General features: G+C 42.0%; 1 protein-coding gene across 1 annotated transcript in view; it reads left to right on the forward strand.

Moving 5' to 3' along the window:
• Positions 1–16,735, forward strand: part of MEGF10 (multiple EGF like domains 10) — an 86,032-nt gene that overhangs the window by 40,306 nt on the left and 28,991 nt on the right. The window contains exons 6-12 of the mRNA XM_074532609.1: positions 430–676; positions 1,228–1,348; positions 3,176–3,312; positions 5,609–5,821; positions 11,425–11,599; positions 12,459–12,579; positions 14,949–15,112. Of these exons, the coding sequence (XP_074388710.1) occupies positions 430–676; positions 1,228–1,348; positions 3,176–3,312; positions 5,609–5,821; positions 11,425–11,599; positions 12,459–12,579; positions 14,949–15,112 (1,178 nt within the window). The remainder of the gene's footprint in view (positions 1–429; positions 677–1,227; positions 1,349–3,175; positions 3,313–5,608; positions 5,822–11,424; positions 11,600–12,458; positions 12,580–14,948; positions 15,113–16,735) is intronic.

The raw sequence follows: 16,735 nt of genomic DNA on the forward strand, positions 1-16,735 counted from the left end.
AGTGCCAACATCACTGCAGAAAATGGAGAACAAGAAGAAGAAGGAGAAAGGCTGGACACACCCAAGTTCCTCCACCTTGTCCCCATAACCCCCATACCAAAAATCCTAAAATCTGCATTTTCACGCTGTGAGAATTTTGTTATTATACTATTCAAACTTCTGTGACTTTCATGTCCTCATACAAAGCTGGTAACTCGCTCCAGGGGTCATAATCAAATCCCCAGGTGTTCTGGGCTGTGTGCCAGGGTCTCCAAGCCCCCCGGCGGGGTCCTGGCAGCTCTGGAGGGATGCACTGAGTTCTGACACGTAAGGACCAAGAAGGAGAAACCATTCCCCTTCCATAACTTCTTTCTTATTGCTGCACAGCCAGCTCACTGCGCTGTAACCACAAAAACTCCTTCTAAAACTTTTCTCCCTCTGCCTGTTTAGCGTGTGACAGCGACCACTGGGGACCCCACTGCAGCAGCCGCTGCCAGTGCAAGAACGGGGCCCTGTGCAACCCCATCACCGGGGCCTGCCACTGCTCTGCAGGCTTCAAGGGCTGGCGCTGCGAGGAGCGCTGCGACCCCGGCTCGTACGGCAACGACTGCCAGCAGAAGTGCCAGTGCCAGAACAGAGCCACCTGCGACCACGTCACCGGCGAGTGCCGCTGTCCCCCTGGATACACCGGCGCCTTGTAAGAAGCGCCCGGGTTGTGGGGTTTGTTTGGAGTGTTGGAGGGGTTAGATTCCATTTAGGGTCTCCATTCCGAGCTGGTGGGTTTGGGCAAAGCCATGCTGGAGGGTGCATTTGGATGTGTGGCCAAGAGGAAAAAGATCCTTGATGCAGATAGGTAAAAACGCACAAAAAGGAGCAGCAGTGGATTCTTCGTGGCCATCAGTCTGGCCACAGGTTTGGGAAATGGCATTGAAACATGGAGTTGTTTGGCCTTGGTCATGCCAGAACTGTGTGAGCAGCAGGGAATGAGTGCCAAACTGCATGTAAAATTACTTCTTGGGAAGGAGTAATTCCTGGAGTGTCAGGTCTGTTTCCTTAGATCCGTTGTGTGGGTACCACGCAGCGCTCATGGCGCATCTCTCTGCTCTCAAGAGCATCTCTCGGGGCGCATCTCTCTGCTCTCAGAAGTGCTCCGCGCTTTTTGGCCGGCAGAGCTGATGGTGATAGCACTGGAAACAAAGCTGGGGCCTGTGCTAACGGGTGTCTGTGCTGTCCCCACCCTGTGCCCAGCTGCGAGGACCTGTGTCCCCCCGGGAAGCACGGCCCGCAGTGCGAGGAGAGGTGCCCGTGCCAGAATGGAGGCGTGTGTCACCACATCACCGGGGAGTGCTCCTGCCCGCCGGGATGGATGGTAAACAATGCTCCCTGAAACCCCCACAGCCCCCCAGAACTCCCATATCTGTGCATCTCCACAGGGGGAAAAAGAACAGGGTAGCAAACAAGGATGGCAAATGTGGTCTGCTTGTAGCCAGGAGTAATGAGAAACATATTTTAGCATAGGGGACTGAAATAAAATGCTTGCGAAGCCATCTGTTACTGAAAATGCTCCAGTTCTGCACTGCCTTTTTAACTGTATCAGATTCTGGGAAGCAAAAGACCTGAGTTGTGCTGTGACAAGGCACTGTCCTTTAGATCTTGCCTGGGAGTCTTTGGTTTCTGCATGTAGGTTGATATTATAGGGAATGACACTATTATATTTATTGATAGTGGGGTTTGTGCCTGTTTTTATGTGTCTAGTATGTATGGAAAAAAGCCCAAAACCTTTGCCTAGTGTGTTCACTGCTGGGGAGGAGATGAGACATTGGATCTTTAACATTATCTTTAGGCTTCCTTCCCTTTTATCAGAGGACAGGGAATTAGGACCTGACCTTGCAGCTGCAAATTACCTTCCCTTGCTATCAGGCTGCCTGCTCTGAGTTGGAAAATGATGCAATTGGAAGGTGATCAAGGCCCAAATAAATTCTTTAAGTACATTTGCTGATAATATTGATGGTGAGCATTTGATAATATTTTTCATTTAAATGTTTCTTTTGTGTGAAAATTCATATTTACTGATCATTTAATTACATATTATATTATACTGAAAATAAGCTGTGGCAGAGGCCAGTTTTTCACCAACTAGAGAGCATGCTATAAAATACAATCTCTGGTTGTGAGATTCTGTAGCGCACCTGACTCCCCAGCTGGTAACATGGCCATTTTTACTTTCTATTGCATTTCATGCTAGAAGAGCAAAATTATTGGTCAAGGAATACAGATGCTTGCATAAATTCTTGACTCCCCTTTATCTGCCTAAACAGAGCTACTAAAAATGAGATTTAGCACATGAAGTAGTCAGGAAAACTTTACACTACTAGTATGTATGTGAATCAATACATGACTATTTAGACTTTTGATTAATTTTCCACTCCAAGTAATTAAGGGTAGGTTTTAATTGTAGAATTTTCAGTTTCGTGGAACACTGTTTTGTCAGTGTAACCTTTTTTTTTTGCTCTTTTTCTTGTAAGGGAGGTTTAAGATAGCCAGGTGCAAATTCTGCAGTGACTTACATTAGATGAAATACCTGGATGTCTTTTGTCTGATGAATTGCCTGTAAATACCTTTTTCTTGAAATGGCTTCTTAAAAGTCTTAGGTTCTGATGTTTCCCTCACCACCCAGGTGCAATTAATTCCAAGGATGTAAAAGGCAGTGCAGAAATTCAAAACCCATGAAAGGAGCAATCATGCTACTTAAGCTTTTAGGATGTGCTGCTTTAAGTGAAATTGCAAATAGCTTTTTCATTCATCAAAAAAAAACCCCCAGCTTACCATGAAGTAGAATAATTGGGGCATTAGAGCAGCTGCTGATTCTTACACCTCTATTCACTGGAGGACATTCCTGGGTATATTGATATATAGCACTCCTGGTAAATAAATTGGGAAGAGATTGACATCAGTTAGCCTTTTATGTGTAAGTGTTTTCACAGGTGCTTAGAGGGAGTGTTTTTCATGAGTGATTCACTTCCAACATGCAAATCCAGTGCTGGAACATGCCCCACATTTAAAGCTGGAGAAGGGTCTGGCCTTTCCAAGATCAGCACTGGGAGAGTAATACAGCATGTCCTTGATCTTCCTTCATGTCTTCCTTGTCTATTCAAGCTTCAGTCCCAACTCTAAGACTTCTCTTGTGCACTGCCAGGGCATGGTGTGTGGTCAGCCTTGTCCTGAGGGTCGTTTTGGGAAGAACTGCTCCCAGGAGTGCCAGTGCCACAACGGAGGCACCTGCGACTCGGCGACGGGCCAGTGCCACTGCAGCCCAGGCTACACGGGGGAACGGTAAGGAAACCCATTCCTGCCAGGCTGCTCAGCCTGCAGGCTCTGCCACAGCAGGGCAGCTGCAGAGGCTGCTCAGAGGAGCACTGGAAGCATCTGAGATATGATTGAAAATGCTGGTTTTGGTGGTGAACTGTTTGCCACATCGCTCGCCTGAGGCCAGGTTGCAAGTTGAAGGTCCATGTGAAAGAACACTGTGTGTGAAGGAACTGCTGGGTTTCGCTGTTTCCCTGGCACTTCCCTGAGCCTTCCTCCCGTGGAGTGTCTGCAGAATGGTGCAGCCTGGGCTGTGCTGGCGGGCTGAGGAGGGAGGCCCGTGGGTTTGTGCAGATGTCTGGCGCTCACAGCAGCAAGGGACACTCGTTCAGTCCCTCCTCAAAGGCTGCAGGCTGCAGAGCTGTCTCCTAAAAACGCTCTGCTCAAATGAAACATTGCATCTTTGGATGTCTGTTAAGTCAGCTTTGGCAGATTGGAAAGATGGTAGAGTGAGACATCCCTTTTGAAGGCGGTGGAAAGCGATGAAAGAACATTTTCCTGTGTGTATTTTAAGCAGCACACAGCTCATTTTCAGGAGTCAGCAGCAGCCTGATCTCTGGGGTCAGTGCAGGGGATCCCTGCCAGCAGCTGTGGGTTTGGTAACCATGTGCACTCCCCACACCAGTGTTCACAGGACTTGGGAAGGGCTCTGCCAGACATAATGTGGAAAAAGACCTCAAGAAGAAGAGGAATAATTAGCCCAGAGCCATTTGCATGCCAAAGTTATGTTTGTGTCTGTGAAGAAACAGTGCAGAAGGTGGCAGACGCACTTACGCAGACATAGGGGCTCCAGGGAAAATCAAAGGAGTAACCACACAAGTGTCTGTGCACTGCTCTGCGCTGGTGTTTCTAAAAGTAATTAATTTTTTCGTATTGTAATAATTTAAATCTGACTTTGGTCTGAAATGCCTTACAGTTTGCAGCATTTTGATCACTTTTGCAGATCTTAGCCTCCTTTTCTTGCAAAAGAGGCTGTATTTTCAATTCTTTCATTTTTCGAGATGGTTCCAAGGGCAGGAAGGAGTCAGCGGCAAGGTTATTCTTTAAATAAGGACCCGGTCCTTATTTCATGTCTGAGAGCTATGTGGCTACTGTCTGAGTAGCCCATACACACCTCCTCCACAGAGATGAGTTTTGCAAATTAAATATAAAAAAAAAAAAAAATCTGGGTTAAATTTTGTCTGCTTTGGCTGAGGTTCCTGGTTGCCATTTGAAAAAGATTCTTTCACATCTTTATTTGTATAACTTCATCAGGACACATTGATACAAGGTAATTTGCTCTATTATTATGCTGTTAGCTCTACTTTTATGCTACACCTCAGGAGAAAAGAAGATTTTATTGCTAAAAAGTTAGGACAGAGTTACAAATACCTTGAAACTTCTGGGTATCAGTATCAGATTGAGAAAAGTAGTGTAGAAGCATGAAACAAACATGTTTACTCATTTTACTTCAGTCAGAGGGCTTTGCTAATTTCTGTTACATTTTGCAGTTCCTTGTATCATGTGTCTTTGAAATTCTCATGTAATGAGAGAAAAAACCAAAACAAAAAATGCCAAATTTATAAGAAAAACAGAAAAAGAAAATAAATAAATAAAACCATTAATAATGTGTTATATTATCTAGTATTTTTTTTTTACAACCTGTAACTTGACTGGCATTCAAATTTAACAATTCGTTTTTAGAACACATGAAAGACAAAGCTGTAAACATCAAACTCAAGACATAGAGAAATGAAATTGCTATCCAGAAAATCATTAGTTTATGAGTTGCAAATTTGCGAAGCAGGATACTGAAATTTTATTTTCTGGTAGTCAGATTGAAGATAGAGACTGATCTTTAGGTTAAACAATGTGTTCCATCTATGAAAAATTAAGGAAATTAATCTGTTGGCTAAACAGATTAATTTATGTCTGTTGTCTATCTTCTCAAAACTCTGTGAATAAGAAAGGAAAAGTTTGGTGAAGTCTCTTTCTTAAGATATATTTTCCTTAAGCAGCAACAAAAATCATTGCTAAGCCATGTGGGTTAAACTCAAATTTTTACTGATTTTCATTTTCACCTGTCAAAAATATGAGATAAAAAACCAGGTTTGACGTCCTGAAGGTTTCCCCAAGTTTACGCAGATTTTTGCTCTTTAAGCAGCATTTTCGACCAGCAGAAGACATTCCTCATACCCCAAATTTCCTTTAGGCCTCCAGCAGCTGTCATTTATGGGAAATACCCAATTCCATGGGTGATGGTTGTTGTTTTTCCCCCTGCCAGGTGCCAGGATGAGTGCCCGGTGGGGCGCTACGGGCTGCTGTGTGCGGAGAGCTGCCGGTGCGTGAACGGAGGGAAGTGCTACCACGTCAGCGGCGCCTGCCTCTGCGAGCCGGGCTACACCGGGCAGCACTGCGAGACCAGGCTCTGCCCCGAGGGCATTTACGGCCTCAGGTGTGACAGAAACTGCCCCTGCCACATGCCCAACACATGGAGGTACGCCCTGCTCCCTCTGCCCTGCCTTGCTTTTTTCCTAAACAGAGCACAGAAATCTGAATATATAACCTGAAAAGGGGTATTTCCTGATTTTTCTAACACTTTCATGCAGACTGAAGCAGGTAAAGGCTTGTGAGTATTCGGTGTTGTCTGACTGCAATGAGAAAGAAAATACCAACCCAAAAAAAAGGTGCTTTGCGTTCTTGCTTGCAAGCGTGTTTGATCGTAACATTCACTGCTGTGTTTGGTCTCTGACCCATGAAATAAATATTAAGACAAAGCATGACCTTTATCTATGTTTGCCACCTGAATAAATCATTATGTTGTTCACTGTGACTGAATAAAGTCAGTGCACATGGGCTGCCTCTTACACACTGTGGTTTACTGTAGATGAGAAATAACTGGATTGAAATCAATGGATGTTTAAAGTCTTCTGATTGGACATTTCTCTCAGTCTCTTTATATAAGAATTTCTGTGGGTGACTTATTTTAACACAAAATTCCAAAAGCCTTACCTATTCTAAATCTGGGAAAAGTACATTTTTTGTCATTTAAGAGCTTTTTTGAGTGAGCAGGTAAAATCCAATCCCTGGAAATCAAATGAAAATAGTTTTCCCATTAGCTTAGCTTTTACACATCTCTCCTCATTCAGGAGGTGAGGAGCTCTGTTTTTTGAGTTTTTGTGAATTTTGACAGCATTTGAGCGTATTGTTATGAAAAATATAAAAACTGCTTATTTGCAGACAGAGTTTCAGCTGTGAGGGAGGGATGTCAGATGTCAGTTGAGGCGAGCCAGCATATTTATAGAACAATTGTGGACAGCTTTCTCTTGTTACAAAACAGTTCTTCTGATTAGATACTGTGGTCATTGTGCATTCACTTCCACTTAATTGCATTACTAATAACAGTACCTTGGAGAAGGGTCGTGAGCACAATTTAAATTTTTGCTATTGAAAGTAGCTGCGAGGGTAATTTGCAGGAGCTACTGAGTGTCACATAGAGTGCTGCTCTGCATTAATATAAGAGGCACTTTTTCTCATAGACAAAACAAAAGCCTTTGGTCAGAATTTAGCAGTGATGTTAAATCCATGCACGGAAATAGCTACTCTGTTAATTCTTTGTGAAAAATTATTTTGTGTTTTGTTGCAGTTGTCCAACACACCTTTTGTTGACAAACTGAATAATTTTCCCCTTCCAGTCCTATAATTTTACAGTTGTGTATTTGTGCTTTTGCTCATCCCATTTGCCTGAAATACCTTGAAAAAAATACAGAGTTATTTTGATGTAAAATCAAGCAATTTATTATTTGGGCAGTGTGTTCAGGAATAAGTGGCATTATAATGCAGGGCTCTCCAGCTCTCAGATTAGGCTAGCACAGCAAACACTATTGTGTCATGAATTATAGTTAGCTACTTCCCTGCAGAAAATCCGTCTGCAGACTGTTGCAGCAGCCTGGTTTGACAGGAATGCATTGCACTGTATACCATTTCTAATATTACAGGGATTACTTCTCATTCATGTCCCACACAGCTGTTCCTTCATGTATACCACTGGAGGAGACAGCTCGTGGTCAAATCAGATCACAAATGTTCACAAGTAAACAGCATTTGGCTGGTCTCTTTTTTTTTTTTTTTTTTTGGACATTTCCCCCCCCTCTGAATGACAAATCCAAAGGCACTTAACAGCCCTGAAGGTGCTGGAGCATATTTGCCAGAGAGTCATGATGTGTGAGAACAACAAATATTTTCATTGCTTCCCAAGAACATTTTACATATGTGTAAGTTCCTTCCCCTTGGGCCAGGATGTGCCCAGGACCATAAATATCAGGAATAAAGGTAATGATGTAGAAGACAAAACTCCCTGTGGGCACTTGAAGCTTTTGAGTATCTTTTGAAAATGTTTTCAGAAGCCAGTTGTGCCTGGTTGTCCTCGCTTCTTGATGTCAGTCAGCCACGAGGCAGCTCTTTAATCATGTCAGGGAATACCCTCAGCCCTCTGCTCGCCTGCCACAGGCACTGCACTAATTCATTTAGCAGAAAAGGAATCTCAGGGCATGCAAAAAATAAAAAAGGGGTGGAATTCTTTCTGCAAATAAACTTTGTGTGTCTGTAGGTCTGGGGTTCTGTTTTGGGGGCCCTTGATACCATAACAGCTTTTGTCATCTGGGTGTGATCACTGATTTAGATATCCTCAAAGAGGAGCTGTTGGTAGGCTTAGAGCTCTAGGTTATTGGTATTAATCAATACAGAAATGAACAGAAACATTAATTTTTAAAAAATACGCTTAGCTCCAAAAAATACTGCTCTAAAGAAGGCGTACATAAGTTCCAAAATACAACCATGTTTTCTTCACATACATCTCCACATACACAGCTGCATAATGCACATTCTTTGTTTTTATTACTCTTTTATGATGGGCAAAAAACCAGCTCTGACAATAATTCATTATTTGCATTTAGGGTAGGCTGAGCTGTAGGGATTTTGCTGCTGCTGTTGCTTGATGGCAGCTCCTGGAGATGAAAGGCAAGCCCTTCCTTGCTCTTGGTCCTACCAGCAGCCTTTATTAAATGCTCTGTAGAGCATAAAAATAGCTATACTTGAGAGATTTTAATCTGTTTGAGGGGCCCAGAGGACAGCAACAGGTAAAGACCTTCTTGTAACAGCACCCTTGGTGCAGTTCAGCCTGCAATTAAGAGTTATTCATGACATGACCACTAGTGGGGTTTTTTTTCTTGTCTCATGCCTTTCTGAGATACCCATGTAGTTTTATTGGTGGAATTCATGTTTGGTTCATGTAGTTTGGCTCTATTTTTAAAACAAAGATTAGGGCTTTTTACATTTCCCTTTTTATAACGGGCCTGTATGTACAGGTGTAAAAGCTTTTAATGGAAATTTTGTGTTTATTCATATTTATGTTTATACTTATATTTTAGAATACTGCATAATTTGGTTGGATACTTTGAAAGCAAAACACATAAATTAAGCATATAAAAATCATTATTTTCACCTAAATCCTTCAAATATATAATATGAAGTGCCCACAATAATTTATTTTTGTCTCTGTACAGAGGGGGGTTGTATTTCCAGAAAGTGTGAACAGACAACCAGGAATAAAATAGGATATATTGCCAATATCTCCCAGCATCTCTGTATATCCCTACCTTAACGTTTAAACATTATTGCCAATTAAGGTAACTGCGTGAGAACCCATCCAAAGCCTCCAGAAGTGCTCTGGCCTCCTGCATCTAATTGCAAATCACAGAGTGCTAATTTCAGCGCCGGTCAATACGAGGGCAAGGGCGCCTGGGTGACACTCACTGGGGGCACAGACCATCAATGCCTCTGCCTCATACCCAGGGCTCCCTCATGTCCTGCCAGGGGAAAAAAGGAAAAAAGCCCAACAGCAAACCACACTTCCAACAGGGAATTCACAGGATTCCGTGAGCGCCGGGATTTTTGTTGCAAGGTGCCCGTGCTGCTGAATTTATGTCATGAATATATTCTTGTTCTTACCCTAACAACTATCTAGTTGTGAATTGATTTATTTATTTTTTTTAATCTTCCCTGCTCTGTATTCTTCCACTAGTGAGAGCTCTGGGGTCCTACAGGAATTTAGGATAGGAGACAAACTTGATTATCTTGCTGCATCATGTGTCTTCTTAGTTTTGCCCGTGTTTTATATGAGAATATCTCCATTTCATCTTGTTTCATGGCTAGTATGCACATTACTAACAAATAACCAGGTCTGTTCAGTCTGAGCCCCGTGAGTTTTGAACATTTCTGTATGAAAAGGCCTTTCCTCCTACTTTATGTCAACAATGTCAAAGGTATTTTAATATTCTGGAGACCCACGAATTTTTATGGTGCCATAGTGTGTGCATTAAATATGCAAAAAGCAGAATACATGGTGATGTTCCAACTTTCACAATCCTTTTGCCTTCCCTGATTAGCAATGGTTGTTTTCAGCAGTTTTAAACTCTTCCTTGGACAAGAGCAGCCCTCAAGTCCAAAAGCAGTTGTAACTAATGTTGTGTTCCCACGTTACACTGCATCTCTTTCAGAGATTGTTGCTGTAATGTTATAAACGTGCAGCAGGTATTTTTTCAGACTTTCAAAAGGTCAGAAAAATACTCAGTTTCCAATACACCCCCACACACAAAGTCAGCAAGTCTTGCAAAACCAGGCTCTTGTCATGGGTCATTTAATTTGTCTGGAGGAAGGCTTTTCTTTTTTTTTTCTTTTTTTTTTTGGTCCTTCCAGCACTCTTAAAGGAGCTTCACTTCAATCAGTGAGGGAGGCAAATATCTCCAAACAGTCTTCCCATTGTAAATACACTGGATTTGGATACTGAGGCTTTCCTTTGGTGAGAATTAAGCAAATGCTTTGTCTGCCAGAGTGCTACAGAGCACCCCATTGTGTCCCCTCTCCCAGCCCGTATATCCTTGCACAGCTGATGATGTCCATGTGTTCCCATTTGGAACAGCTGCCTGCGTGGCTCTTCAATGGAACTGCTGTTCCAGGTATGGGGCAGCTGCTCTGCCACCAGGTATAGCCAGCACAGAGGGGAGATGCTGCCCCAAGGTCACTGCCCTCATGCTATAGCTGGCTTCTGCCCAGGGCTGGGGGCTTTTTTGCCATTCTCAGTCGTCCTCTTCCAAACTGGCTTAATGAAGAGAACGTTCTTGTTTGGCTGATGGGGTGCTGTGGTTTTATTTCCTGTTGGATGCTGCCATGCTATTTTTCTGCTTGATGATGTTTCTCGGACAATATGCTGCTGAGCTTCTGCAGGGTTAGGAAAATGGTCCTGTCACAGTGGGAATCTAACAATAAATGTTGAGCAGTTTAATGATTTGATCCTCTTAGTATTTGTATCCGTGTATATCTGTGTTATGGTAAAAACTGTGTTTCAGCGAGGTTTCTACTCAAACAGAGAAAAATTACGCCCTTTATTTCTTTCCACGTCATCCCAAAATGTCTGTATGTTGCATAATGTTGCATTTCCCATCTTAATTGGAACATATTTTTATATAAATATACCAAATTGTGTTGTGGGAAATAAAATCATCTCACACAAGGCCCTTCACACAACTCATCTCCAATGGGGTGGGGGGGTTTGGGTGTTTTGTTTTGGTTTTTTTTGGTTTTTTGTTTTGTTTTTTTTGTTTGTTTGCTTGGGTTGGTTTGGTTTTTGGGTTTTTTTTTGGGGGGTGTTGGGGGTTTTATGGGGTTTTTTTTTTGGTCTTATGTAGAGAAAGCAATACTTATGCCACAAGTAGTCCTGAATTACTGAGTCAACCTTCACTTCAGCTGTCACCCCATGTCTGGGGAGTGCTCCTGCAAGCCAGGCTGGGCTGGGCTGTACTGCAACGAGACGTGCTCGCCGGGCTTCTTCTTGTTTTGGTTTCTTTTTGTTTGTTTTTTGTTTTGTTTTTTGTTTGTTTGGGTTTTTGGGGGTTGTTTTGGTTTTGGGTTTTTTTTTGGGGAGAGAGTTTGAGGGTTTTTTGGGATTTTTTGGGGGTTTTTTGGGGTTTTTTGGTCTTATGTAGAGAAAGCAATACTTATGCCACAAGTAGTCCTGAATTACTGAGTCAGCCTTCACTTCAGCTGTCACCCCATGTCTGGGGAGTGCTCCTGCAAGCCAGGCTGGGCTGGGCTGTACTGCAACGAGACGTGCTCGCCGGGCTTCTACGGGGAGGCGTGCCAGCAGATCTGCAGTTGCCACAACGGGGCCGACTGCGACAGCGTCACCGGCACCTGCACCTGCGCCCCTGGCTTCGAGGTAAAAGGGTCTCACTTCCCCGTCCCACAGCTTGTGCAGCACATTCTGCAGGGCGCCACCCCGTCCCTTGCTCCTCCGCCGCGGTACAAGGGAAGTGAGGGTGTTTGGGTGGCACAGCTTGTGCTGCAGGATCCTGCAAAATCAGCATTTCTGGCCGGGTCTCACTGCTAAAATAAAGGCATTTTCAGAAGGGGAAGTTACTTGCTTTATAAAATGTTGGTAAGAAAATTTTTAGAAGGAGAAGTTACTTGCTTTATAAGATATTGAGGGTGTGCTGTTGAGGTGTAAGTAAAGGCAGGAACGATGGGTTTCAGTCATCAACTCCTCACGCTCTATCCACAGAAACTCCAGCCAAAAGCACTTCTTTTTATACTTCAGGACAGATTATTCTGCAACTTTTACACACATTTGCTGTTACATGTGCTTTGGATGCTAATCTAACATTTTACAGTATGACTGTTCTTGTGAAAGTAATAACTGAAAACGTCAGCCAAATTAGCTCTTAAAAATATTTTACATACCCACGTAATTTACCATTAGACTTCTTTCCTACTGTGTTTTGACTTCATAAAGAGCTTTTCTATTATTGTTCCCTGATCCACCTTATCTAACCAGGTGCTATGTGACTTGAGCTCTCAGAGCAAACAATAGAAAACTAACACTTACTGAAAATAACTTTAAAATACTTCAAAAGCATGAAAAGTGTCCCTCTCCCCTAAATTAAAGAAAATTTAGTGACAGCCTAGGACATGCATGGGCTGTATTTTTGCTGGCTTTTGTATCACTTGAGTCAGTTGTATTTTCTGATCCTCCTCAGCTGGTTTTTAGGCTCTTTTTAGACTCTTCTTTTATAATTCAGGGTGCATCTTGTGGTACCCCTTGTCTCCCTGGGACATATGGAGTGAACTGCTCCTCCATGTGCAGCTGCAAGAATGGGGCCACCTGCTCACCTGTGGATGGCTCTTGTGCCTGCAAAGCAGGTAAGTGTCTCCTCAGATGGGTTTCATTTCCCTGTAACTGTAAAAATTAAATTGGGTTTTTGAAACAGAGAAGAGGAAACTTAATGAGAAGCAGACACTTGATGCTTCTGCTGCTCTGGGAGGTGAAAACAAGGAAAATGGGAAGAAAACTTGTTCTCTGCTCTTGTCAGGAGGTCTGTGGGGTGTACCCTGTATCTGATGTCAGCATTACTAATAAAAATCAAACAGAATCCCAGAATGGTTTTGTTGAAATTACATAACTTTCGTATTTTTTTAATTAATGGTTTTCATTAACTTTTAATAACTTTTTTTTAATTAATCATAACCCGTATGTTGACTATAAGCAGTGTGTTAGTTTTGAATCACTTTTAGCCACAATTCAGCAAAGTTTGTCATAAGCAGCTGTTGTGGGAATACTTGAGAAAAGTTACTGAAACTTGATGTTTTCCTTGGCTAATTTTAACATGCTTCAATGAACAAAGTCTGGGGGAGGGAGAGAGAGAGAGAGATGTGTTGTTTAAAATGAATACAAGAAGTGCAGAATTTATGGGCTACAAATACATTTTGCAGAAATCAGAAGATGAGGAAGACAGCAAGATAACTAAGACTCCATATATGTGTATTGGAAGCTCCCTGCCTGTGCAAAACATAATAAAAAGAGTAAAAAATACAGATTAATTAGCCTGAGAAGTGAGGAATCTATTACCAACAGAGGACAGAATGCTATGTAATGAAAGTGAATTACGTAATTTAGAACCAATGAATAATAATTTCTTTGTTTGCTAAAAATGGATAAATAAGTGAAAAAGTTTTGTGTCTGCAGCTGTGTGGAGGTCAGAATTTTGTCAGACACACACACACAGACTCTGACCAGGAATAAACCAATGCCTAATTTGCTGACACAGAACAGTGTTAGGGGGGTTTAACTGTAACAAGGATTTTGGAGGATTTGGTAACAGTTTGGGTTGGAAGGGACCTGAAAGATCATTTTGTTCCACCCCCAGCCATGGCAGGGACACTTCCCACTATCCCAATGTCCAACCTGGCCTTGGGCACTGCCAGGGATGCAGGGGCAGCCAGAGAGCCAGGGCCTGCCCACCCTGCCAGGGAACAATTTCTAATCCCCAATATCCCATCTAAACAGAGTTTGCTAGACAAATATCCACTAAACTTTTCAGAGACTGACACTGTTAGATCACTTACGCAGCAAATGCAGAACTTCTGCTCTTTCCAGAGACAGTGTGGCTGCTTTAACCCTGTTTAGGTTGATACTGCAAAGCAGCTAGCTGATGAGGATAAAAATATTCCTTGCAATGCAGAACCTTATCTTCCTGTACCCCATGCAGTTTTAATCACACTACAGTGAAAGAGGACAGCAAAAAGTAAAATTAAACTGAACCTAGGTACTTGTCACGTAAACAAAGGAAGGTAATAAATCCTGGGAAGACAGCTGAGGGAGAGTGACTCAATTTCCTAGTCAAATTACAAAAAATACATTTTTTCCTGAAATGACCCCTGAATTTGAAGTTATCAATGAAGCACGAGGCAGCCTGATTGCTGTGCATGTGTTTTGCACAGCCTATTGATCAGTCTCAGTGCAGAATTATTTTTCCCTCCACTTACTGTAAACAAGGTACAAAATTAGAAACTTGGCTTGTGTCACTGGTGGTGGTAATATGTGACTGACTGCCTCACACTGTTCCTCTTGAATCTGATGGATGATCACATTTTAAAAAATCTATTCACATCCCAGTCTATCCAGTCTGCAAACCATTGCTATTGGGCATGATCACTGGTGAATGCTGCATTTTACAGCTATTTTCCATTACATTTCTTTTTGTATTTGGAGAGAAGTATACAGAAATCCTCTAAAAGGTCTTCTGTGTTTCCTCAAAGGATCCAATTTATGCAATAGTTTTATTTTTTTTCTTTTTTTTTTTTTGTTAGATACATGTCAAGACCATATTACAGGACTGTCTGAGTTGAGTGTTGGTGGAACAATTATGAAAGCAGTAGCTTGAGCCTAGGGAAAATATTCCTAATTGTTTCCAGGCTACACCTTAACACTCTCACTGTAGTTTCGAGCTTCTCAGTGAAGTGTCAGGGTGTCTCTATTTCCATTTCAGATCTTCCATCAGTCTCTTTTGCTTGTTGGCACCCATCTGCAGATGTGTGCTGTGCACAGATGTTACAAGGTGCCCTTGAGCACCTTTGTTCCAACCTGGACAGGCCCTCAGCTGAAGCAGCTGATAAATCCTGCAGTGAATTTTATCCCAGTACTGCCCATCTCAGAGACATGAAACATCCTCTGAGAGGAATGGGGGAAAACCTGGTTAATTTCTGACCTTAATCCCTTTTATTTTTGGCAGGTTGGCATGGTGTGGATTGCTCCATAAATTGCCCCAGTGGCACGTGGGGACTGGGCTGTAACCTGACCTGCCAGTGTCTCAATGGAGGGGCTTGCAATGCTCTGGATGGAACCTGTACCTGTGCCCCAGGATGGAGGGGAGAGAAATGTGAGCTCCCATGCCAGGTAGTTTAATAATTCCACTGAATTTTGATTTTTTTGTGGGAGAGTGTTGGGCAGGGAGGGGCATCTGCCATTCTTTGTCTCCATGGGGATGAGTCTCTTTGGACCACACAGGATGGGGTGCTGGGTCAAGGACAGGCACTAAAAATTTTTTCATCAAATGCTATCAAACTGCTACTTTTAAGTGTAAATAATTAGAGAAAAATACAAAAAATACGCCCCAAATCAAATAATCTCATTTTAATTACTTTTCTCTTTATGTCTGTATTACAATATGAACAAAGAATTTTTATTCCTTCTCAGTCAAAAGTGAGAAGCTACTCTTACCACCAGTTCCATCACAGGTCTTCATCTTTCTACTGGAGCTTTGGCTTTTGCTCTCTCCCAGACTTTGGAAAATCAGCAATCATTGTGAGGACAATGGAATGCTCCTTATCAGTTCTCTTCCACCTTGTAATCTGCAGCTTTGGGGAAATAAAATACATAAATTCAAATACATAAGATCAGAAGTTTTTAAATCTTAAATTTCCAAGTGGATTTGTTTTATTGTGTAACTGTTTGGTTTCTCTTATATTTTATACACTGAAAAGAAGTATTTTATACAAAGTGGATTTTTCCAGGGTCCACTGTTTTCAGTGATGGACATCAATTTTCTGGGAAACTTTTAACAAAAGTAATTATTAAAATAAATAGCTCTCAGCCCTTCTTTTCCCTTCCCCTGTCAGTTGTTAACTTTTGCACTATATCTGCAGAGCAGGTTGTCGGTTTGATATAACTACAAAGGAATAACCTGAAGAGAGCACACACCCTGTAAATATCACATTTCAGCTTCTTTCAGTTTGGACAAGCTCTACTGAGCAATGACATTATGAGAGTAGCTGAACTGCAGCAGAAAACTGGAAATCACCTCATTTTCAATGAAATTTTTTTCTGCTGAACTGCACTAGGAACACTCAGGAGTGATTTTTTGGGTCTCTCCTTTTGGTTTAAGATGAAGCACTCCTGTAGTGAGTAAAGTGGCAAAGAAAATGGAATATATTCTGGAAAGCTGCTGGCAGTACCACCTGTGTGCAGGGTTTCCAGCAATGCGTCTTCATCAGAAGACTGATTTTTCTGTTTCCTCAAGCAGCTTTGTTTGTCACTTAGTGCCTGATTCTGATGAGACCTCCCAAGCTGCATTAGCTCTTCCAAAACTGACATTTAAAAAATATATGTATCATTTCAGAGCAATTGCATCACTATCCCAAACTTTTTCTGTATCAGATAACTCAGCATGCCCATGCTCACTGTCTTCCTCTCCCTCTCTGCATCTGTATCAAACAATGTCCATAAGCATTTACCTCTTTCAAATGCAAATTCTGCTTCAAAATTCCAGAGCAGGGGAATAAACAGAAATTGTTTATTCAAATAATAATAAATATAATAATTTATTAAAAAATACTTCAAGTACTTACAGTTGTCTAAAATGTTTTTCATGTCTGAGCAGAGACTTTATTTAAATCGGTGTATTTCAATTTGTTTCGGTAACTTCAGAACATTATTATCACTGCTCAGATTGTTGTTCCAGATTTGAACTACAGTTTGGACTTCAGTCCAAGTACATAGCAGGCTAAAAATACTGCTTTT

The sequence above is a fragment of the Zonotrichia albicollis genome, chromosome Z (assembly GCF_047830755.1).
Source record: "Zonotrichia albicollis isolate bZonAlb1 chromosome Z, bZonAlb1.hap1, whole genome shotgun sequence".
Taxonomy (NCBI): domain Eukaryota; kingdom Metazoa; phylum Chordata; class Aves; order Passeriformes; family Passerellidae; genus Zonotrichia; species Zonotrichia albicollis.